Genomic DNA, 25,836 nt, shown 5'->3' with positions numbered 1-25,836 from the left:
CGCTCCTTTCCGCAGTGAGGCTGCGCCGAATGGCTGAGGCGCCTGCCCTGCCCTGCTGAGTGCCGACGGATCGCAAGCGGCGGCGGCGGCGGCGGCGACAGGCGGGCAGGCCTTGGGCAGCGCCATGGTCTCCTGGGTGATCTCCAGGCTCGTGGTGTAAGTACGCGGCGCGTGGGACTTCTGCTTTCCCCTCAGGGCAGGGAACCCCAGCCGGGGAAGAGCCGCGGCGAAAGCGCTCCTGCCCAGCGCCGCCTCAGCCCTTGTGTTGGGTGGGAGGGGGGCAGGGCCGGCCGGCAATGGAGGCGGCCTCTCCGCGCCGCTCCAGGGCTGAAGGGCTGCCCTGCCCAGCCGACGACTGGCTGCTGGTCCTTCCCCCAGAGGGCCGGGGGCGAGGCGAGCGTTCCAGGGAGGCAGGGTGGGTGCTGCCGGGCCTCCCGGGGGGAGGTCGGAGGGGTCCCCCCCAAAGAGTGCCGGAGAATCCCTCGCCCAGCGGCGGGGAGACGCAGGCAGAGGGTCTTGCTTCCTCCCTCGAGTGACAGCGGCTGTCAAGGGCGAGTCATAAAAACGCCGATTTGACCAATTTGCAGTTTTGCTCTTTGTGATGCTAGAGCGCAAGAGGTGCTCCATGATGTAATTTGAACCCTTTGCTGTAACAAAAAACCAAGAGGTTTTGTTTCTGCAACGTGTTTCCCTCCCTGTTCACCCCCATTCTTTCTATATTAGTACCTCGAAGCTCGTTTTTAAGGAATGCAACCTCACTCTTCTGTTGGTAGGGTACAATTCAATATACCTTCTATTTCCAGTGTTATGCTCAAGCCCATTTTTCAAACGTCATTGGCATTTCTTGCCAGAATGAAATAATATTGTCTAGTATAGAGTTCTGAGGAACAAAAAGAACCCAAGGAAAGGCAGCAATCATTACTCTGGGAATGTCTGTACCATTTGCACAAGTATGTATGTGTTTGTGTGGACAGAGATGCAGTACATGTGTGTGTTTTTTAACTCATTTATTGTGCACAGTCCATATGCAGACAATGTATTTCTTGCAGAGAGACAATATACGCAGTGGCATCACCCAAAGGGGTGACATACTTCCCTTGATTGCATGGAAATGCCTGTATTACAAATATACCTTCTGTAGCCTCTTTCTGAAATCTCTGGGCTGTATATGAATGTGACGCTAAGCAATCCCTGGCGTCATTCCTTTGAGCCCAAACACAGATCTGTAACTGCACACCTCTGTGCATGCAGAAAAATAAGCATTTGCTCAAACCTCGCCCTTATAGTCACCAAAGACCAAATGCTCCCCCCAGAGGTAAATAATCAACGTAACTCTAATTTTTATTTATTGAAATCAACATGTATAGTTCCAAAATATGAGAGAGGATGACTTAAGCTGATAGAAGTGTTAGTTGGCTTCCAGCGAGAATATGCTGATTTAGACACCCAAGGAAAGAAATTTCTCAAAGCAACTGTTAGGAGAAAAACACTCTACAGCAGGTGTCCTGAGACACCTGTTGAAGCTCTATGTGCTTTTAGAATTTTGAGAACTGGTAGAGGCTGCCATGATAAAATGACTAGCAAAATTACAGACAAAACCAGGGCTGTGAAGTGAAAACTCAATGAATACACATTAAGAACACTCAAATTATCAAAAATATAGTTATAATGTGTATATACAAAATAATCCAAATGCTAAAGTAATCAAGATGTGAGTATTACAGCAACTATCCCAGTAAATACATCACAAAAGTGCTCACTGGCATAAAACAGTAAAGAAGGGGTGCACGCAGGCACCTCCTAAGAATTATACAACCTAAAGGCAGCAATGCTCGATTACAACAATACAAGGGTGCACACTGGCACTTCCATTCAATTAGGCAGCCATGAAACGGTTTACAAAGAATACCGTCCACAGCAAAAACATTTAAAGGGCAAAAATGTCCAATAACATCAAGCTGCAATTGAAGAAAAGAGGCTGTGAAGAGCTGAAGGGGTCCAACGCCAAGTCAGCAAATTCAGTCACCTCATCAGCCACAGGACGGGATTTGCCAGCATACGTAGTATTAGCCCGTTTCGTGAATGGATCACTTCTTCAGCAGGCACATGTAGTTAAATCCCTGTGGAACAGTTTCGCATACTCTCTCAGTGAAGCTGCCAATTAGTCACAATTAGTCACAGCGTACCAAGCCAGAACAAGAGAATTGGTAACCATACAGCAGAACAGCTAGATGCACACTTCTTGTAGCTTTAGCAGATGGTTGACAGTGCACATCGCCACAAATGGGTCCATCCTGATCTCTATCCCTGTTGGAGCGCTGCCTGGAAAGACAACCCAAATGACCCCAAATGATGGGGAGATGATGTAATAATTGAACCAATACTTATCCATTAGTTGTAAGACGTTGCCCTGGAACTCGTTTGCAGTTTCTGTTTGGGCTGCTCTATGAATCCTGTAAGGCAAAAGGCATCATGAGTGTGACCAGAAGTAGCAGCTGGTAGTAACTTAGAAATGTGTTTGTGCTCCCTGTTTCCCCCACTTGCACATGGAGTTACATCGACATCACATCACACCAACTTTGTGGTGATGTGCTGCTAACATGTTCCAAGAACTCCTTAATGCATTGTGCACAGGATGTGTGGGAGACACTGCTAGCAACTGTTGAGGATCAGCTGTTGAGCCAGTGCTTATATCCTCAGAGGAGTAAAAAATTGAGACTGATGTTTGTGTCCTGCAGTGGAGAACCTGAAATGGTAGAGCAATTTTATCAACATGTTATAATCCTTGGCCATTTGGGTAGAATGCCTTTCCTCTAGGCAAGGGTTCTCAACCTTGTAGAGCCTTTCAAGCATTTTTGGAATTTTGGGAGAGGGTATGAAATACCATCAATAAGTGGATACTATTGCAGAATAGGTCAGTCGCAAAGTGTTTGGACGTTCAAGGTCAGCATCCTCCAAGAGGCAGTTGCTTTTAAATAGGTTCTCCCTACAGATGCAAAGGTGACACCTGAGATTTTCTGAAGCGCCTCAAGTAGTTGTGCACAGCCATAATCAGCCCTTTGGGTTTGGCAAGAAATGCTTAGCATTATATGCCAAAGGGGGAGGTTTGCTCCTTGGGTGGTCGCAGGGACAGGTTGCCAAACCCAAATATAAGAAAATCTATGCGCAAACCAATGGGTAAAGCTGTACTGTGCCTGCCAATTATGAGACTAATGCTTTGCTAATCTGTCAGCTGATACAGAGTGACTCAAATGTCTGGAAAAGCAGGTGCTAGGAAATGCATCCCTTTGTGTTTGTGTTTTCTAAGTGTGCCCAGGATGAGAAGATGTAGAAAACTGTAGTCTTGTGTTTTGGTGACTATCATCCATAACAGTTACTAGGATTTATACTGTGGTTAAGATAACTGTTATTGGCTGCATACTTAGTCAGTATGTTAGGCCACTGTTGGGAGGCAGTGACAAGGCAGCTGTTCTTTCACTCCTGTTGAGCTGAGTGGGAAAGTTCAAACTTGTGCTAGTGCTGAAATGTAGGTCAAGAGGGCTCAGGATACAGAATAGGCCCTGCTTTTCTTCCTCTGCCATGGCCCTGATGTTGCCCATTTCTGGCCTCTGTGCTCTCACAGTATCAGCAAGATGCTCTGCCAGCATAAATCTGAGTTACACTGACAAGAGCTTAAGAAGAAGAAGAAGAAGATTCAATTTATATACCACCCTTCAGGACAACTTAACAGCCACTCAGAGCGGTTTACAAAGTATGTTATTATCATCCCCACAACAATCACCCTGTGAGGTGGGTGGGGGTTAAGAGAGCTCCTAAAAGCTGTGACTGATCCAAGATCACCCAGCTGGGATCCTACACTGTGAATTACCTAAATTATATAGTATCATATATTCTAATAACCAAGTGCCTCCCCCATGGATCCTTAAACCTGTGGATCAGGGCCACTTGGCAACAAAGCAGATGCTTTTGTTACCTTAGGATACCCCTCCCAAGGTTGCAGAAAAATCTCAAAGGTTAAAAATATATATTGGAGGTTTTAAAAAACCCAAAACACAAGTCTTGCCCTTCCCTTTTGCTCTATGATTGTTGGCAGGAGAGCGGGCAAAAGTGGGGAGGGAGGAATGGGAGGATCCCAGGAATCCCCCTCCCACAATTCTCCCAGGCCATCGAAAAGGAGGTGCTTATTTTACAGAAAATATTAGCTGTTTTAACAATTGCCACAAAGCCCTGATACGGATCTCCTCATACACAACCTAAATCAGAGCCTCGCAGAGCAATGGCAACCGCCAGCAGGTGAGCTAAAACGCTTAGTACAAAATCAATCACTGTAGGCCAATCAGCTACATGTCAGACTGTGGCTAGATAATGTCCTTCCTACAGATTTCCCTTTAGAAGCAAACAAGAGTCCATTGTTTGAATAAGGAAACTTTACTGCAGAAATAGTTCATTATAGTCCACTGGCCTGAATAGAGGATTCAGGATGGTACAAGAGCATTGTTACCAATGAGGATAAAAGCATAAGGTACAAAGTAACAGTTCCCAGCTGAATCAGCCTCCCCCCATAGTTCTCAAAACAACAGCTCTCAGACTTGGGAAGTTGGACATCTCCAAGGCCAATCTTGGGTGGAACGTTGGTAGACAAAACATCCCCTTTCGGTGAGAAGTCTGCATGGGAACATGTGCACCTGTGGAGAAAGCACTTAGACACTAGAAGCATTAGAAAATGGAGTCTGCACCGCTCATATATACATTGAACCTGACATTCTGCCTCCTCTAAAATAACCCCCCCCCCAGGTTTATATGGATAGCGAGTATGAAAAGCTTTGACTAATCTAGGGGCATGAACATGTACAGAATTCACCCACTCATCGAACCCAGAGTCAAAGTCCTTCCATCTGATGAGGTAAAACAACTGATTACGTTTGATTTTAGAGTCCAGAATCTGTTGTACCTCATAGTGAATTTGGTCATCTATCAATGTAGGGATAGGTGGGGCTTTGACGTGCCATCTATCATCTGTTGGAGCCTTCTTCAGCAGGCTGACATGGAAGGTGTCATGGACATGGCGAAGGTTTTTGGGTAAATTCACAGCAACAGTCACTTTGTTAATTACTTTGCGAACAGGGAAAGGTCCGAGAAATTTCAATGCTAGTTTGCGACTGAGCTGAGCCAATTTTAAGTTTTTGGTGGATATATAAACATGATCTCCTGGATGTAATTCCCATTCGGCCGCACGATGGCGATCTGCGTATTTTTTGTAGTCCTGTTTGGCTTTTTCAAGATGTTGCTTAATGAGCCCATTGCTGGGTCGCCCCCTTCCACCATGAAGACACATCTGGCGAGGTTGGTGCGGAGGAAGGGGGGGCGTCCAATGGAAAAGGGTTGAAATGGACTCCGCACACAATTTTAAACGGGGCTTCCCCGGTGGAGACATGTACGCTGTTGTTGTATGAAAACTCTGCCAAAGGGAGAAGGTCTACCCAGTTGTCTTGTTGGAAATTGATGTAACAACGAAGGAATTGCTCTAAGATTTGATTAGTCTTTTCCGACTGCCCGTCGGTTTGTGGGTGGAGGCTTGAACTGATTCCCTGCTCAATGTTCAACATCTGTAAAAGCTCCCGCCAGAAGTTGGCAACGAACTGTCCGCCGCGATCCGAAATCACCTTGGACGGAAAAGAATGTAATTTCACAATGTGTTTTAGAAATAGTTCTGCCAGTTTTCGAGCGGTGGGTATGGTGGTACAGGGGATGAAATGAGCTTGTTTAGAAAAGAGATCCACTACCACTAAAATGCAGTTGTGACCCTTGGAGACTGGTAAATCAGTGATAAAGTCCATTGAGATTGTCTCCCAGGGTCTGCTTGGTGTTTCTAAGGGTTGCAGTAGACCTGGAGGTTTTCCTTTACGGGTCTTGGCACTGAGGCAAATGGGGCAGGAAGCAACATACTGGGAAATGTCTTTGCGCATGCCCGGCCACCAGAATTGCCGTTGTATTAAATGTAGCGTCTTCACATAACCGTAGTGCCCTGCGGTGGGGGCATCATGGCATCGCTGTAAAACCTCCTTCCGCATACTGTCGGGCACATAAAAGCGGTTTCCTGCTAGCCAATCCCCTTGTTGGGATTGATTCAGTTTAGCTTTGGGTGCTCTATCCCCCTCCCTTTCCACTTCAGTCTTAAGTTTCGACTTCCATTCCTGGGAACCGGTAGGGAGGGGTGGCGTTATGCGGCTGCGTGTAGTTACAACGCCTCCCAATTGCGTAGGTGAGAAGACTGTATCTATAGTCTCCTCCCGTTTGCTTTTATGTTGGGGCATGCGCGAAAGGGCATCTGCAAGAAAATTGGTTTTCCCCGGTAGGAAGTTCAAGGTGAACTTGAATTTGGAGAAAAATTAGGCCCACCGTAATTGTTTGGCATTTAGACGGCAGGGGCTTCGGAGGGCTTCCAAGTTTTTATGGTCTGTCCAAACTTCGAATGGGTGGCGCGCCCCCTCCAGCCAATGCCGCCAATTAGTGAGGGCAGCCTTCACTGCAAAAGCTTCCTTCTCCCACACATTCCAATTCCTTTCCGCCTCGGAAAACTTTCTGGACAGAAACGCACAAGGCCGAAGCTTCCCATCCTCCCCCTTCTGCAATAGTACTCCCCCAATTGCTGTATCGCTGGCGTCGACCTGTACTATGAAGGGGTAGTTTTCGTCGGGGTGGCGGAGCACTGGTTCTGTAATGAATTGCATTTTCAAGCGTTCAAAGGCCAACTGGCAGTCAGGCGTCCATTGTAATTTAGAGTTGGGCTTTTTTGCTAGATTCCCCTTGTCTTTAGTTTTCAACAGTTCAGTCAGGGGAATTTCTGGTGGCCGTACGGGTTGGGACGGGGGAGGCCGGTGGGGAGCGGGTCGATGCGGTTGAAGGGGTGGAGGCCTTACCGGTTGATCTGGAGTTGGCCTTATAGGTTGCAGCGGTGGTGTTTGTTGCGGTCGAAGTGGGACGAGTTGCTGCGGAGAGGGCCTGGTAGGTGCCGGGCCGCGCGGGCCCGGTGTTGTTAATCTCGGACCTGGAAGTAGTCCTTTGGGTATGGGTTGCTTCCCCCCCGGGGGATGTTGTACTGGGGTTGTCGTTGGCGTTGATTTCGGTATTTCCCCTTTTGGAGGAGCTGGCTGTTCTTCTTGCTGATCCGGTTGGAGGGTTACTGGAGTAGTTGTTCCCTTCGGGCGGTTTGGTTCATCTCCGTCCTCTCTCGGAACCTCCGTTGGCTTGTCTCCAGGGCCGGGATCTTGGGGGACTTCGATCGGAGTATCTCCAGGGCAGGAGTCTTCTTCTTCCTCCGATTCGGATGTAGATCCCTCTGGATCATCTGGGCACGGCTTATCGGAGCGGGAGTCCCCGTGCCCTCCTGTCCCTTGTTCGTCCGGGGCGGCCGGTCGAGATGGGGCAGGCTCTCGAGGGTTGGAGATGACACTTTGGAGGGTAGCTATTTGTAGAGCCATTTCCTCGGGTGATGGCCTCTCCCCTTTTCCTGCTACCATGGCTGAGAGTAGGTGTATGGCATGAGCTAGGCTTTCTTCCATATCGGCCAGCCTAGCTTCTAGCAATTGAACTCTACTTGGACCCGGTTGGTCCATCGGTCTCTCACTCAGGGTCGTAGAGTCCCCTGCGGTGGTGACCACCGGTGTACTCGGCCTCCAGGGTGGAGGGTCTCCTTGATCGTCTTGCGATCTTGCTGCTAAGATCCCCTTGGCCAATCCCGTAACTGCGGTAATGCCGGAATCTACAGCCAAGGTACGACTTTGCATTTGTACCCAACGTTGTTGTTCGGAGGTCTCTGGTTGTTCCGTCCACGGGGCGACTTCCGAATAGTCCCAGTTTAGGACGCCGCGATGGGATGTTTCCCATTCCATCTGTTCGGTCGTCCTGTTCCAAAATAGCCATGGTTGGCTGCTGTCCTGCTCGGGGACAGTCTCTAGACTTCGGCGCCCATCCAACGTTAACGGATGAAACATCCCACTGGCCCTGCGTTCTCTCGTTTCTCGAGGTCTGGATCCCCACTCCGAGGGTGTAGGCGCCGAGAACAAAGGGAGGGTGATGGCCGTTGGCTTTTCACCTTCGCTGTCGAGATCGATGAGAAGAGGGGTGGTAGTCAAATCTCCGGTCCCTTCCAGTGTAGGGCCTTGAGGTTGCAACTGTTGTCCGTCGGGAGAAGCATACGGATCAAACAAAGGATCCCTGTCCGGGACTGCTTTGGATTCCGATGAGCCCGACTCTGACATGATTGGTAACAAAATGTCAGACTGTGGCTAGATAATGTCCTTCCTACAGATTTCCCTTTAGAAGCAAACAAGAGTCCATTGTTTGAATAAGGAAACTTTACTGCAGAAATAGTTCATTATAGTCCACTGGCCTGAATAGAGGATTCAGGATGGTACAAGAGCATTGTTACCAATGAGGATAAAAGCATAAGGTACAAAGTAACAGTTCCCAGCTGAATCAGCCTCCCCCCATAGTTCTCAAAACAACAGCTCTCAGACTTGGGAAGTTGGACATCTCCAAGGCCAATCTTGGGTGGAACGTTGGTAGACAAAACATCCCCTTTCGGTGAGAAGTCTGCATGGGAACATGTGCACCTGTGGAGAAAGCACTTAGACACTAGAAGCATTAGAAAATGGAGTCTGCACCGCTCATATATACATTGAACCTGACACTACAGGGGAGCAGGTCTTTCATCTCCCCTGCATGCCCAATGCTCCAGTGAGCTAGGAGGCAGCACCTCAAGAACAAAGAAAGGTGGTGGTGATGGGAAGTGTTGGGCGGGGAGGATTAATGGTACTCGGGGAGGTGGAAAGATTAACAGGGGAAGCTGGGTGGGAAGATTAACAGGGAAAGGTGAGGATGGAATGATTAATAGAAGGTGGTTGGTGAGGTGGTTCTCCCCCCTTTTCCACCCCTCTTCTGAAGAATTTCCTCCTTTTCCTCCCCCTTCCAAACTCCTTTCTCTTTTGTCCCCCCAAAGATTCTTTCCTTTTAGAAGGGAGGGGACAAAGAGGAAGGGTCTCTGTGAAGGGGAGGGGCCAGAAGCCCAATGTAGCACCCTCGCTTATATTCTAAGAATGAACAAAATAGTAATTAATTTGCTAACTGCTGAAAAGGTTTCAGTGACTTATTACTGGAAGAATTCCTTTGTCTTGGAATCTGAGTGGATTTATAATATATGGGATATGAAACAATGATTTGTGTTCTCAAAGTGAAGTATTGTTAATACAGTTAAAAGCCACCAAGAGATCCAGGGAAATCTACATGATCAGAGTAGATGCATCTAAAGCAGTTTCTCTCCTGAGTTGCAACCAGAAGTCAAATTTCATTGCAAGCACATGGCACTGGCTTGTCATTGTCTGTTCAGCCCATTGGCCATAAAATGCTCTACAATCCCAAAGTATCATGCGGTTGAGAAAAGGCTTTAAAAACAGTAATTTTGCTTCTTTAAAAATAGGTATCATCAGTCTTTTAAGAAATGGTGAATGGTGATACAGTTCTTGATGAGTCAGGTCAGGCCTGATTCAGATATTGGAGTGCGCTTACGAACCATAGGCATCTAGCTAGCTTTCTTATAACAGATCATTTAATTCCTGGCAAGAGACATACTTCAACAACTTTTTTTGGTTTGTTATGGCTATTGTATACATGAAATGCTAATAGAGAATCTTTGCTTCCATTTTATCCTTTTATTACAAAATTATTTGCATCTTTAACATTGACAGAAAACTATACCATCTATTACAGTTACATAGATTATTAAAGAAGAGCAATTAGATAAGTTCATTTAAATATCTTACCCAAAGATAAGCAGGTCACCAGTAAAGAGCCTCTTCTAAGAAGAAGCTCCTAATCAATTCAGATTTCCGAACTTAGGTTTTTAAAGTTGTCTTCCAACAATAACTAGCTGTCCCACTTGATAAGTATGCACATTCTTATAACTTCAAACACCGTACAAAGTTACCTATACTTTAATGCCTTCTTAAAATTTATTATTTATAATTGGAACTGCTGTGGGTTGTGTTGTAAGATGGGAAAGGTAGAGGATGGTGGACACGAGCAAGGAGGCCAGTGTGAAGTTGGGGATCCCAGTACTCCAGGGACGAGATAGTACAGTGGTGGGATGCTGCCTTGGAGGGGAAGGCCACAGAAATATGGTATGGCTCAGTATCCTTCCAACCTACACCCCATTGTGAGACATGCTGGTTGTGGGGCTAGGATGTTGAATAGCCCCTCTCTGACACTGATGTTGTATAATGCCAGGTCCATAAACAATAAGACAGGAACACTGCACAACTACTTTGCAGTGAGTAATGTGGACTTGGTGTGCATGACTGAGACCTGGGGGGGAGAGACGGTTGCCTTGAAAGGGTTAAACCCGCCCCCCAGGTTCAATTCTGGGCGGGTGGCCGAGGGGGAGTGGTGGTGATACTAATTTGAGAGTCTTTCTCTTTCAGGCCACTCCCCACCCCTAAGATCGCTGGCATTGATTGTGTTGGCCTGATGTGGGATGCTGAGGAGAGTTTGGCTATCTGTCTCATGTACCGACTGCCTAGTGCACCAGCAGCTACCTTGTTGAGGCTGTTGGAGGTTGTGGTGGGGTGGGTCTTGGAATACCCCAAGCTTTTGGTTTTGGAGGACTTAAATATCCATGTCAATTATACTGCCTCCACGCAGGCTGTGGACCTAGGCCGATTCCAGATGACTAACCTTAAGTCGCTTCATGCCGCCCTCTTCCGGATCGCGACGGGGAAAATGCGAAATATCGCGTTTCCTCGCGCGAGTTTTGCGCGACGACGCGCAAAACTCGCGCGAGGAAACGCGATATTTCGCATTTTCCCCGTCGCGATCCGGAAGAGGGCGGCATGAAGCGACTTAAGGTTAGTCATCTGGAATCGGCCCTAGTGTCTTCCATGGCAGCACTGGAAATCTCCCGATTTGTATCAGTTCTAACACATCAAGCAGGCCACATGCTAGATTTCATCTTTGGGACGGGGATTCATGTGGACTTGGATATAGTTGAAGTGGTGCCATGGTAGGACCACTTTATCCTGAAGGCTCATCTGAATGTATCAGCCCCCCCTGCATAGGTGGTGAGCTGGTTTATGCTCGCCCACATAGACTAATGATCCAATTGGTTTGCAGAATGCTCTGCGGGATCCAATGCACCCTGGTGGTTCATTGGATGAGTTGGTGGAGGACTGGTGTGCCTGTCTCTCCGAAGCCATCGAGAAACTAGCCCCATCCACCCCTCACCTGGTTAGCTCCTTGGTATGTGGAGGAGCTATGATGGATGAAATGGGAGCTGAAGGCAGCTTGAGCAAGTCTGGTGGCGGTGTTGAGATGAAGACACAAGAACATCTTATAGGACGTTTATGAAAGCCTACAAGGTGGCAGTGAAAGTGGTAAAGAAAGAATTCTATGCTGCTTCCATTGCGTCTGCAAGCTCATGCCTGGCAAAATTGTTTAGAGTAATTGCAAATTCGGCTATTAGCTGTAAGGCTTTTGAGAGCTATTTTGCGGGTAAAATCTTGTCTCTCGGCTGCAACCTACCGACCATGGTTGATACAGTACATGAAATGGAGGCCCCTTGACTGTCTTCTGGGCCAATGTTGGATCATTTCAGTCCACTCTCTCAGGACAAGGTTGACAGGACCCTGTAGGCATTGAGGCCCACCACATGTCCTCTGGACCCCTGCCCATCGTGGCTGGTGAAGGCCAGCGCTGATGGGATACGGGTCTCTCTGGAGGCCGTTGTTAATCTGTCCTTGAATTCTAGAGTCTTCCCTGGAGCATTAAAGGGAGCCGTGGTGAGGCCTCTCCTAAAGAAGCCATCTTTGGATCTCACCGACCCAGTCAGTTACTGCCCAGTTTCGAACTTCCCATTTCTGGGTAAGGTGATTGAGCGCATGGGGGCAGAACAGCTGCAGGTTTTCCTGAAGGATTCCTCTGTCCTTGACCCATTTCAGTCCAGTTTTTGCCTCGGCAACAGGACAGAGATGGCACTAGTCGCCCTCACAGATGATCTTTGCATATTGGGACGGGTCAGAACTGGATTGGGATTGGGATGGGTTGGTGCTGGATTGAGATGGGTCAAATTGGGGCGGGTCAGCGCTGCTGGTGTTATTAGATCCTACAGCAGTATTCGACACAGATGACATGATTTGTTGACTCACCACCATGCTTATGTGGGGATACGAGGGACTGTCTTGCAGTGGCTTGTCTCTTTTCTTCATGGTTGGGGACAGAGGGTGGCGCTGGGGGAGGAGTTGTCACTGTGCCACCCACTGGTGTGTGGCGTCCCACAGGGAGCAATAATCTCCCCAGTGTTATTTAATATCTACATGCGCCCTCTCGCCAAGCTGGTATGAAGTTTCAGACTGGGGTGCCATCAGTACGTGGATGACACCTAGTTGTATCTGCTGATAAAAGGCTGACCTGACTCCACCTCAGATGCCTTGGCTGGAGCTTTGGAGGCCATGACTGGATGGTTGAAACAGAGTTGGCTGAAATTGAACCCCATGGAGACGGAGATCCTGTACTGGGGTCGTGGGCTGTTGGGCTTGGGAATCCAGCTCTTGGCCCTTGATAGGGTGCCACTTGCACCTGATCTGATGATCAGGAGTCTGGGGGTGATCCTGGATGCCTCCTTATTGATGACACAGTGGTTGCCAGGTCTGCCTTTTTCTATCTGCACCAGGCCAGGCAACTTGTCCCTTATCTCTCAACCCATGGCCTAACAACAATGATCCAAGCAATGGTCACCTCCAGATTAGATTATTGTAACTTGCTTTATGCAGGGCTTTCCTTGGGTCGGGTCCAGAAATTAATACTGGTCCAGAATGCAGCTGCACGTGTCCTTATGGGGACATAGTATAGGGTACATATAGCACCAGTTTTGTGCCAGCTGCACTGGCTACCAGTGGAGTTCTGAATCAGGTTCAAGATTTTGGTACTAACCTATAAAGCCCTTAGTGGATTGGGACCAGCATATCTGCGGGACCACCTCTCACCATACGTTCCCTGGAGGGCGCTTTGATCAACTGAAAAACAGTTGCTAGTGATCTCAGGTCATAAGGATGCTCACCTGGCCTCAACCATGGCCAGGGCCTTTCCGGTTCAGGCACCAACCTGGTGGAACTCTCTGTTGAAGTTAGGGCCCAGAGAGATTTGCTATTCTTCTGCCAGGCATGTAAGACAGAGATGTTCCGCCAGGTGTATGGCCGAGGGTGGGGCGGCGGCAGGTTTTCTTGCTGGTCTCCTGCTGAGGGGGGACCGAAACCCCTCACCCCAATTTTCCACTGATATGTTTAATGCTGCTTACCAGTTCCCAGCTAATAGGATATTTGGTTGGGTTAATGCAATATGGGCTGCAACCTAAAGTCAATGTTTACTGAATTTTATACTTCCTTTTAATGTGATTTTATTGAGATTCTATTGTGATTACATATGATGTTTTCCACTCTGAGCCTGCCTGCAGGGAGAGCAGATTATAAATTTAATAATAAATAAATATATATAATAACTATTTATTCTTGTTACTTTTTATCACAACAAAGTCTATTTAAAAATAGTGATTAGAAGCTTCTCATGCGTATGGATATCTGTTGATCCTCAACTAATACACTCTATCCTTGAACTACACTTCTTTGAAGTTGGACATTCTTGCTATTCTCAGGTGCTGCCTGCAGTTGGGCCCCAACATGTATTATCTCATGATATGGGTTAGACTGTTTCTAATCTACCAAAGGCCATGCTATTGAGCTAAGCTACAAGAGACGAATTACACAAGGAGGAGCACGTGAAGGGAGTCGCAATGTTAGCCAGGAAGCTGAGTTTTAAAAGCGATGGGAAGGCTTTGTCGATTTCCCCACTCTGCAGAGCCAGGGAGATTGCTGCTCAGAAGGTTTGTTATTCCCTCTTTGCCTCTTAGAAGGGGAGGTGAAACTGACAGAGCCTTCGGGAGGCAAAGAGGAAATCAAAAAACCCTCTGAGGAGGATCTCCCCAGGCTCTGTAGAGAAGGGAAATTGGCAAAGCCTTCCGATCTCTTTTAAAACTCAGCTTCCTGGCTAACATTGCTACTCCTTTCACATGCTCCTTCTCGTGTAATTCATCTCTTGTAGACATCTCAGTAGACATGTACTGGGTCAAAGTTTCTGTGTGGAAAGAGAAGTTTGGCTGCTGCTGTTTGTAATGTCAGAGCGTCAAGTTGGTGAGAAAAGTGCAGTTTTCAAAATTCATTCTGGTGGTTTCCATAGAGATAAGGCTTGTGTGGTTTTCCCATTGCTGCTTTGGCTTTCAATGCCTCCAATGCCATTTGTGAAAAATGCCTCCCATTTGGATTCTCCAGTCTATTTGCTTGTAGTATGTACATGCTTGTGACAAAAAATGATTTTAAAAATTTATTTTGTCTTCCAGGCTTGTATTTGGCACTCTCTATCCAGCATATTACTCTTACAAAGCTGTAAAATCGAAGGATATAAAAGAATACGTAAGTAGCTCTTCTGGGAATATCCTGTGGCAGCAGCCATAGGATCCTTAAGATAAACTTGGGTTTCTGCTTGCTAAGGCCTTATAATGTCTATTTCTTGTTTTTTCAAGAGCCTACACACTTCTGAGTGGCACCTATGATTTCTCTCCATTATAATGATTTGGCGAAGTTTTGTGTGTGAGCCATTTAGTCACTGCAGACTTATGGTGACCTCATAGAGTTTTCAAGGCAAGAGGGGTTCAGAGGTGGTTTGCCATTGCCTGCCTCTTCATAGCAACCCTGTCCTTCATTGGTGGTCTCCCATCCAAATACTCACCAGGGCCAACCTTGCTTAGCTTCCAGAATCTGACGAGATTGGGCTACCTGAACCATCTAGATCAGGGCAGTTGACAAAATTGCACCTGCCAAAAGAAGAGAGCTTTTTAAAAAGTAGTTTTATATTTGCTTGGAGATTTACAAAAATACAAAAAGCACTAGATCCAAATTAAGTAGAAACCAAGTTTTCTAATTGTTAGTGGGCTAGATATTGTATTGCAAAATCAATTTTTTTCAAGTAGTGGCATGTAACCCTGACACTCTTGAAGTGATCTATTTCTGTTTTGTTCCCACTAGCATAGTTAAATCCAGTATTCCCATTTAATTAACAATGTTGTCTCTGATGAAGCTTAGTTAGAGAATTGATTGAGCAGTTGTACTAGGAGTTGATTCATTCCTAACAATGGGTGTTATGTGCCCTCAAGTCGCTTCTGACTTACAGCCACTCTGTGAATTAATGACTTCTACAATATCCTATTGTTGACAGCCTTGTTCAGATCTTGCAAACAGAAGGCTGTGGCTTACTTTATTAAGTCAATTCGTCTCATGTTGTGTTTTCCTCTTTTCTTTCTGCCTTTGACTTTTCTTAGTATTATTGTCTTTTCCAGTGAGTCTTTTCTTCTCATGATATGACCAAAGTACAATAGCCTCAGTTCTGTCACTTTAGCTACTGGGGAGAATTCAGGATTGATTTCTGACTCCATTTATTAATTTATTTGCATCAGTAAACTTTATATAATGTTATTTTTGCTATTTCTTTGATAAATACTTTATAGACAGTAAAGTTTTCTATATGATACTCTAATTTTTTTAGATTGGGAAACTGGGCATTTTTCATAGGATGTATTATTTTAAAACTATATGTTTATCGTGATATGGAATTTTAAGGGCCTCAGGGATCATACTAAACATAAAAAGGTGATTTCTAATTTGAAAGCTCTTGTGGCTGACATGGCTTTTATACAAGAAACCCATATAATGGCAAATGGCAAATGACAAGAATTATTTGTGTAGTATTTGGGTTGGAGAGGTATGTTACAGATATATCTGAGCTAAAGGTGTTGATATAGTAATACATAAATGTGCTTCTTTTCAGGTTGAGCAACTGTTAACTGACCCACATGGTAGTTTTATTTATTTTAATAGTGAAAAGTTCAGACTCTGATATTGCTATGATTAATGTGTATAGGCCAAATGTGGATTTCCCATAAATGTTTCATCAATACTTTAGCCCCTTGGTAAATTTTACATATGATTATTTGTTGGTGGGGGGTGATTTTAATGAAGTATTAGATAAAAGCTCACCCCCCCCCCACACACACAAAATATTCTTGGTGAGATCTACGCTTAAAGCGTATATGGGCCGTTTCCACACAGCTTACCTGCTGGCGTTATGTCCCGGCAGATCGCGCAAAAAATGCAGAAGATCGCATTTTTCTGCACAAGATTTCCGTGACGTCACGTGACATCGCGCAAAACTCGCACGAAAAAACGCGATCTTCCACGTTTTTTGCGCGATCTGCCGGGATGTAACGCAAGCAGGTAAGCCGTGTGGAAACGGCCATGGTTGAATTAGGTTTGATTAATCATTGGCGTATTTTGCATCCAAGGGACTGAGATTGTACTTTTGTTTTTTCTCTACACCATAATTGTTTCTAACTAGACTATTTTCTTGTCTCAGCCTGAGATTATAGCTTGAGACATAAGTGTAATTGTTATTTCTGATCATAGCCCCATTTCATTAGCCCTTTAGCTTCCAGATTGGGTTAAACCACCTGGTATATGGCATTTAAATGTTTCTCTTTTTAATAATGAACCTTTTAAAACTCAGATGATGGCTGAATCATCAGAGTATTTTAATACTAACCAAGGAATATCTAATACTCATGCTATCAAATGGGATGCTTCAGAAGCTTTTATTAGAGGAAGAAGTATTGCATATGCCTCTCAAAGAAGAAGCTGAGAGAAAGGGAAGAAACAGCAGTGAAAAATAAGTTGAAAAGGCTTGTTAAGTCTGTTTGATATATCTCCTACACCAGATCATCATTGGGAGCTGCAAAAGGTTAAATATGAGTTAAAAACACCAAAGAAAGGAGACAGTCTGCTTAAAAACCTCCATAGAAGGAGAACCACCTCCCAAGGAAGTCTGTTCCACTGAGGGACTGCTCTAACCATCAGGAAGTTCTTATGTTTAGCTGAAAACTCTTTTGGCTTAATTTTAACCTATTGGTTCTGGTCTGACCCTCTGGAGGAAAAGAAAACAACTCTATTCCATCCTCTATGTGAGAGCTGTTCAAATATTTGAAGATGGCGTTCATATCATCTCTCCGTTCTCTCTCCAGACTCAACATACCCAGCTCCTTCAAACTTTCCTCATAGGACTTGGTCTCCAGGCCCCTCACCATCTTTGTAGACTTCCCTTGGACACATTCCAGCAGGGCAGCATCCTTTTAAAAATGTGATGCCCAAAACTGATCACAGTATTCCAGCTGAGGTCTAATCAGAGCAGAGAAAAGCAATACCATCACTTCACATGATTTAGACATTGTACTTCTGTCAATGCAGCCCAAAAGCGCATTTACCTATGTAGCTGCTACATTACACTGCTGATTCATGTTCAGTGTATGGTCTACTAATAGTAGTATATGTGAAAAACAAGTCTCACCCTTTTTGTACTTATGCATTTGATTTTTTCTACCTAAATGCGGAAGTTCACATTTATCTCTATTGAAATTCATTTTGTTAATTCAGAAGTGGTTTCATCTGTTATACACAGCTTGAGCCCAGATTTTCTTAGCTGCTAGGGCATACTGTACTACTCTATAAAAGATGTATGGATCCAAGTCGAAAAGAAGGGCTAGTTTTTCCACCACAGGAGAGGAATCAATGCTAAAAGACTTCCCTAAGCAATTTATTTCTTGGCTCTGTATACAAAGGGTAGAACAAAAGACAATGTGGAAAGTCTTCAGGGATGAAGCTCTACAAGTACAAAAAAGGAGCAGCAATCAGTATTTGTGTGTAATGATTGTCTAGAATGGCTGGGGGGGTTTTTGGTTAGTTTTCATGCAGTTTTACAGTCTGTCAAGATCATCCTGGATTTTTATTCTATCTTCCACTGTATTCGCTATCAAGTTTAGTTGCAAGCACATATTTACTTTAATCTAAAAACCAGTCATTTGCCAACTTTTTCTTCTGACTCCCAATAATTTTGTTTGATACAGGGCAACAGAAACTCAGCTTACAGTGAGCGTAGTTTGTTAATTTCACACATGAGTTCCATCATATTATGATAGTTATCAGAATTAGGAACAGTATTAAAATCGAGGGTGGCTTCCTGTGGATCGGTTTTTAATTTATTTACCTCTTCAACATGCTGGTCTTTTCTGTGAGAGATGTAAGCAATGGTACAGTCTCTTAGGTATATTTTAAGAATGTCCCCCAAAATGGGCCCGGTGACATCATGCATAATATTGGAAGTCTTTTAATAGGAAACTCCATTCTCTTTTTAAAGCTTTCATTGCAGAGCAGAGATGTATTTAATCTCCGCAAAGGAGATTTTTCCCCAGCATCTCCTAGATTATCAACAATACAGGGGACTGATTAGAAATCACAGGTACCGATAAAGCAGGAAAGCACTTTGGCAGCAGGGAACCACTAATAAGAAAAGAACCCAATTGAGAAATGTATGTTTAGTCTCTGTCTAAAGGATGGAATATGCACCATGCAAACCTGTATCAGGCATATGTCCTTGCAGGGTGGATATAGATAGACTTTGCAGTAAGGAAACCCCTACCACTTTTATGTAAAAGTGGATCTATTACTGTGTTACCATCCCCTCCCATGGTCACAGGATGATCACCAAGTTCAGCCTGTCACCAGGCTGAACCAATATCATGCGGGGGGGGGGGGAGAAGAATAAGAAAAAACACACTAAACAAGACAGTATATCAATTAATATGACTAACTTTAAAAGTTTTCCCATTGGCTAAATTTGAAGGATGATATATATAAAAAGTGAGAATAAAGGAAAGAAAAATGGAAAGGTAAAAACATGAGAAATAAAATGGGAGGAGAGTTGAAAAAAGGAAAAGAATTGGGAATACCACACCATATGTATCTTTAGTGAATGAATGTAGAAGACAGCACAGCTAAGGCGGTTTAAACCTCTAGTCCTAATGCAAGGCGGGGGTGGGGGAGGGGAGGAGAGAAAACGATGACAGTGTAATCCCGGGCTAACGCTGCAATAGTCATAACAATTCCTTGAGGTGGTCTCTTACAAACTGGTCAAGGTGTAAGTTCTCTAGACTGAATAAAACACAAAGCTGGCAAGGGAAGCATTAGCACAGGAAATCCCTGAAAACTGTTCAAGTACAGGCATCTAATGTCTACAGATTTTCATATCCACTGAAATATACAAAAGCAGTGTTCAGGGAAAAAGCCAGCAACATACAGAAAAAACATTCAGATCTTTCAGCCTGCTTCATGAACTATTGATCTTTTCCATAAAACTGAAGGAGGCAGGAAAGCTGAATATGGAGCAACTGTACAGTAGCTAAAAAAAGCTAAAACTTCAACTGAAATTCAGAATCAAGTAATCGCATTGTTATATCAAAAGGGAAATCTTGATTTGATCTGAGTCCCATACCTAGCGGCCAATCTCACTGGCTCATTGCTCTGGCTCTTATTTACATTATTTGTAGTCTACTTTTCTCACTGAGACTCAGGATGGATTACAAAGTATAAGTCAATTCAAAAATCAACGGAGGCATTCAATAAACAATACAATAGGGTACGGATAACAAAAACTTGAGAAGAAGCAGAAGTCCAACACAGAACTGGTAAAAATGCTGATACTTTACTTTACTTTACTTTAATTGAATTTTTATACCGCCCATCTCCCGAAGGACTCAGGGCGGTGTACAGCAAAAGTAAAACATACAAATATAAAACAATAAGAATATAAAATATAAACATATTAAATAATTTAACTAAAAACAGGACAATTCACTTAAAACACATTTAGGCCAGCCCCGCTTGTTGGAACAATAACATCTTAAGGACACGGCGAAAGGTGTGTAGGTCAGGGACCGTACGTACATCCGGGGGCAATTTATTCCAGAGGGCAGGTGCCCCGACAGAGAAGGCTCTCCCCCTGGGGGTCACCAGCTGACATTGTTTGACCAACGGCACCCTGAGGAGGCCCTCTCTGTGGGAGCGTACCGGCCTGTGGGAGGCTATCGGTAGCAGCAGGCGGTCTCGTAAATACCTAGGCCCTAAGCCATGGAACGCTCTGAAGATGGTAACCAGCATAAGCAGATTGATATGACATAGACTGATATATGATATGATATGATATGATATGATATGATATGATATATTATTAATAGCGTACACAATAGTATACTACAGACAGTACACAGCGACAGTACTAGTGTACTTATCCCTTTACTGATAAATCCCTCTGAATCATTTTCTTACAGCACAGCCCTATTACCTGTGTAAGAAGGCCCTCCTTAATTTTGCACATTTTGAGGAAAGCCAAGAGAGTGGGGGCTTTCCTGACCTCTTCCAGAGGGCCATTACATAAGGTGGGAGCCACCCCAGAGTATGCATGTGTACAAGCAGCTGTTGAATTTGCCCGCTTGCAGGGTGGCATGTACTGAAGGCCTTGCTCAGATGAGCAAAGCTGCTGTGGTAGAGCATAGGGAGAGAGGTTGTCCTGTAGATATGGGGGCCCAAGGCCATGAAGGGCTTTGTATGTGATAGCCAAAATCTTGACCTGAGCCTGGTACCTGATGGATAGCCAATGGAGTGACTGGAGAATGGGAGTCATATACATGCTCTGTCTAACTTCTGATAATAACTGGGCTGCAGTGTTCTGCTCTGAGTCTCTGAGTTGACTTTGAGGGGAGACCTGAGTGTTACAGTAGAAGATTTTGGCTGGCTACTGTATTGGCTGGCTACTGGATTCTGGATTTGACCCAGGGATCTGTGAACGCTTTCAATAGTAAGGTTGTAGTCTTCAGGTAAAGACGAGTATCTCTACACAAGACATCTTATACGACAATGCTCAAGTCAAGAAACAATGTTAGCCAGGAAGCATTGTTTAAAAGGACAGTGCCAAAGGCTCTGTCATTTTCACCTCTGGCTGGCAGAGATTGCTCCTTAGAGGGTTTGCCTTTGGGGAGGAGAAGATGAAATTAACAAACTCTCTGAGGAGTGATCTCTGCCAGCTCTGTGTAGAGAGGTGAAATTGACAGAGCCTTCTGCTCTGTCTTTTAAAACTATGCTTCCTGGCTATCATTGCCAGGAGGTCAGAACAATCCTGTGGATGGCCCCAGTCTCTACTTGGCAGCGCACTCCATCTTCTCACTCCCGAAGGGTGCCAATCACAAATGGAGTAACCACTTACTTCTTCCAGTGAATCTTTTAGAGCAGAACCACAAGTGACAAAAGGCACAGATTGGACACTTGTCTGCTTCCCTCAAGTTTTGATGGGAAATGTAGGCAGCTTGGCGGAATGTTGGACAAGTGACAGTTGAAAAGTCCATTGGACAGCAGTCAGAGAGCGAAGCTGCGAGACCAGGATGCCTACATTTCCCATCAAAACTTGAGGGAAGCAGACAAGTGTTCAATCTGTGCCTTTTGTCACTTGTGGTTCTGCTCTTAGGAGTATCTTCTGTCAGAAGGAGTCATAAGTCTAACTCTTTGTATCTGTGTTGCCATTAAATGCAAATTACATTTTCTGTGGGTCACTTGAAATCATGATAGTGATCTTTTCAAGAAAAAACTAGACTGATGTTCAACTGTCCAATTGAAATGAATGAGACCCTCAAAGCTCTCTGCACCTTACAAGACAGGGTCATAGAATTATCAGGCAGTGCAAGGCAATATAAATAGAAGGTGTCATGTAATATAAGGACATCTCACTGTGACATTTGTATAGTTAACATTCTTATGGTGGAGATAGCATGAGGATAATTAGGGCTATAAGTTACATTCCAGAATAAAAACAACAAAATTATCCAGTAACATGCCCATGATCACCCTCTTTGCCTGTGTCTAGATCGTGTCTAGATAATTCATTGTATTTATTCACCTTATGAAGATAAGAATCAGCTATGATATTCTCTGTCTTGAAGACGTGGTCTGTGTTCTATTCATATCCAGAAATAGAAATCAAGGCAGACCCTTGCATCTTTCTCTCTTTGCACCTCCCAGAACTAAATATAAAGATGTCCCTGGACTCTTGTGCAGCTCTTAAATTACAAGAATGGCCCTTCGTCTTTCAGCCTCACTCCTCTTTCAGTTAGGGGCAACACTGAAGTTGCTGTCAGTGGTATATTTATAATAAGGATCTCTATATCTAATAGTAAATTGGCTGGCTCCTGTATGTATAGATGTAGAAAACTATGAAACTGTCACCCATAGACAAAGTTGGATTCTCTGCATACTCAGGGGACTCCATAGGTATGCAGAAAAGGTCTATCCTTTAAAGCTCTATATGGACTGAGACCAGGGTGCTTGAAAGACTGTCTTCTCCCATATCTTCCTGCCTAGGAATTAAGATCACAGGGAGAGGCCCGCCTGTCCCATCAACCAAAAAAGCACAGTTAGTGGGTACAAGGAGAAGGCTTTTTCAGCGGCAGTCACATGTTGTGGCACAGTCCCTCCCCCCCCCCCGCCCCTGGCCCCGGGGAAGTGCGCCTGGCCCCCTCACTCTTTAGCTTCAGGAGGCAGCTGAAGACTGTTTTATTTAGGACAACTTTTAAATGTGTTTTAACTCTATTTTAACTGTTGTTTTTAAAAATATATATTTATGTTGTTTATATTTTACATTGAAAGTCGCTATGAGCACCTTTGGAGGAAAGGCAGCTAGCTAATAAACATTTCAAATAAATAAAAAGTCACTTCTTAAATTAACTATAAGAAAAAGGGGGAAATAACTCTGAAGTTAAATTAGCTTAACATAACAAAGGGAATGGTATTACCACCCATTTCAGCAGTTAATGAGACATGGCCTTTAATGGTCTTTTAACTACTTACTTTTCACAATTTTGCCCTTATATCCATGTATGTGCTGCTGTCTGCTATCTGGGGATCATTTCATGCATCTGATGAAGTAGGTCCTAGACATGAAGTTTATCATCAGTCTTATGGCACAAGACCTTCTTGCATTCAGGAAGGCAATTGAAATCCTTAACTTGTGTTTGAAGACTAGATGTGGACAAATAAACTTTATCCGGACAAGATGGAAATTATGTTGGTTACACTAAACCTCACTCCTAAGAGTTTAGTAAATCACAAGGTTCATCAGATCCCAAGTGCCAGGTTGCTATGACACCTAGACATTACTTTGTGGTGCCTAGTATCTTCAGTAGTGATTTTATTGTAGCGTCTCTTGGCAATCCTCAGTAGAATTACAAAGCTTATTTATAATTTTGCTTCAAAATTTTTTGTTGAAGTGTGCAAAGTTTTTGTCATTGCTGGCTTATTAATTTTATACTGCTTGGTGGTGGAAGATGAATTCATTACTTAACCACTTGCTTTTTATACTGGCTCTAATATTCAATGAAATGGAGAAGTTAGGGTCATAACAGAGAATGCACATGTCCAGGCAGTTGTTGAACAACCATTTGCAGGGAGGTATCTGCAGGAGGCCCTGATCAGATGAGCAAAGCTGTCATGGCAGAGCATAATAATGGCATACTTTGTAAACCGCTCTGAGGGGGTATTAAGTTGTCCTGAAGGGCGGTATATAAATCTGTTGTTGTTGTTGTTGTTGTTGTTGTTGTTGTTATAGGAGAAGAGGTGGTCCTGGAAATATGAGGGTTCAGTGCCATGAAGGCCTTTATGTGATAGCCAACACCTTGAATTGAGCCCAGTAACTGATGGGCAGCCAATGGAGTGACAGCAGAATGGGTGTCATTTGCATGTGCCACTAGCTCCTGATAATAATTGAGCGGTGGCATTTATCAGATATATATCAAATTTTATAATAGTGATTTTTTTCCTGATGCCAGGAGGTTAAGGGGACCTGGCAAGCCTAGATGTGATGTCTACCCACTATAACATGCTTTTCTTTAAGCTTTCTATAGATAGATCCTGATAAGTTTGTATTTACTTCTCTTCAAAATAATTTCCATTGAAATTCCAATTTTGGCTTCTCTTGTGTGAGTAACTTGAATTTATCTGCGTAGTCTCCTTCCACAAACTGAGGGAAATCTTTAAAACAGATTTTTGCCCTCCCTTTTTAAAATCTGATCCACTTTCTCTCTCTGAGAATCCTCTCTTTTTTGAAAAGGACTTTTACTTTGGTCAGTTTTCTTCACAGTTTCTGTAGTTGCCTTTTCCAGTCTTCTCATGGGATCTGCTAAATCATCAGTGGATGTTCTGATTGGATAGAGCCAGTTTTTAAATTCTTTTTAAAAAATCTATTTGAGCGATTTAAGCTGATTTAGAACTTTGAATGCTTGGTGGTGACAGGCAGGAGAAAATATGTGTACTTTTTAGCTTTTCAGTTTTGGGGATCCTCGACCTTCTTTAAAGACACCCTGAAAGACTTCCTCAAAAACTCTACAGAAGGTAATTCTGTAGAGTTTTTGAGGAAGTCTTTCAGGGTGTCCAAGTTCTTTCCTGACTTTGCCACTTTTAATGATGGCATTTGAAAAACGGGATGTTTTTTATTGTTTAGTGATGTTCCAGGATAAGGACATTTACACCACCATTATTAGGATGACATTAGTGAAACCCCTGAGATGAGGCTTTACGATAAATACTAAAATAGCGAGAATGACTCCAACAGGGCCGATTCCAGACGACTAACCTTAAGGCGCTGCATGCCGCCATGTTCCGGATCGCGACGGGAAAAAGCGAAATATCGCGTTTTCTCACGACGTCGCGCCAAAGTCGCGCGAGAAAATGCGATATTTCGCATTTTCCCCGTTGCAATCCGGAACATGGCGGCATGCAGCGCCTTAAGGTTAGTCGTCTGGAATCAGCCCAGCTCCATAACTGAGCTGTTTAGATAATGGAATGAAATCACATTCCTATCCAAATGAACATTCAAATTTGATTTATAAATTTAAAACAAGCCTCATTCATTGCAACCTGAAAGTAAGTTCAGAGTTGCTACCGAAACAAATTCCATTTTTACCAGCAATACTCATTTGACATTATTTTGTGTTTCAGTTGATCAGTTGTCCCTGACCCAAGAGGCTCAAGACTTCTAGTATCCAGTGGAAAAAATCCAGCCGCCATCACCTGTTCATAAAAATATGAAATAATTAATATTTTACTGTACTTCAATAGTACCACAGAATCTGCCTCCTTCACTTTTCTAGTGATAGGGCCCTGACCTTGAGGGAGTGTTGAGAAAGATAGTCAGTTCCCACAAGAATAATCTGCTTATAACCTGTTTTGCTTTCCTCCTAGGTAAAATGGATGATGTATTGGATCATATTTGCGATCTTCACAACAGTAGAGACATTCACAGACATTTTTCTTTGCTGGTTAGTATACCATCAAGATATTTTCTTCATAATAAAATAAATGGAGGAAAATGTTCATGTTTTAAAAGGTATAAAAGCGTGAGTTAATACTAGGAAGAACACAGCAGCATTAGATGTGTGTGAAGCTGAGCACATTCTCATTTGTTGGTACCCATTGCTTCTACATCTAGCTCTGTGTATCATTCTGATGGGCTTTGCAGCTATACAGGGCAGTGGTTGTTGGGGGTTTTCCGGGCTGTATTGCCGTGGTCTTGGCATTGTAGTTCCTGACAATGCCAAGACCACGGCAATACAGCCCGGAAAACCCCCAACAACCATCGTTCTCCGGCCGTGAAAGCCTTCGACAATACATTATACAGGGCAGTGTTTCGGAAACTTCTAGAGCTTAGTTAAGGCTTGAAATCTCTCATCAGAAATGTGGCCTTGGATTGCCCTCGCCCCAAGAGAATTCGTCATGTTTCTCATTCATATCTCCTACTTCCTCCTCAATGAAAGCA

At 44.1% G+C, this 25,836-nt stretch overlaps 1 protein-coding gene across 2 annotated transcripts in view; it reads left to right on the top strand.

Annotated features, from left to right (window-relative positions):
* REEP1 (receptor accessory protein 1) overlaps positions 1-25,836 on the top strand; it is an 88,204-nt gene continuing 62,368 nt past the window's right edge. For both annotated transcript variants that reach the window (XM_054993134.1, XM_054993133.1), the window contains exons 1-3: positions 1-156; positions 14,441-14,513; positions 25,263-25,339. In XM_054993134.1, the coding sequence (XP_054849109.1) occupies positions 125-156; positions 14,441-14,513; positions 25,263-25,339 (182 nt within the window). In that variant the 5' untranslated portion in view covers positions 1-124. The remainder of the gene's footprint in view (positions 157-14,440; positions 14,514-25,262; positions 25,340-25,836) is intronic.

The sequence above is a fragment of the Eublepharis macularius genome, chromosome 12, assembly GCF_028583425.1.
Source record: "Eublepharis macularius isolate TG4126 chromosome 12, MPM_Emac_v1.0, whole genome shotgun sequence".
Lineage (NCBI taxonomy): Eukaryota > Metazoa > Chordata > Lepidosauria > Squamata > Eublepharidae > Eublepharis > Eublepharis macularius.
Note: the sequence above shows the minus strand (reverse complement) of the source record. Positions and strands in the feature narration are given on the sequence as shown.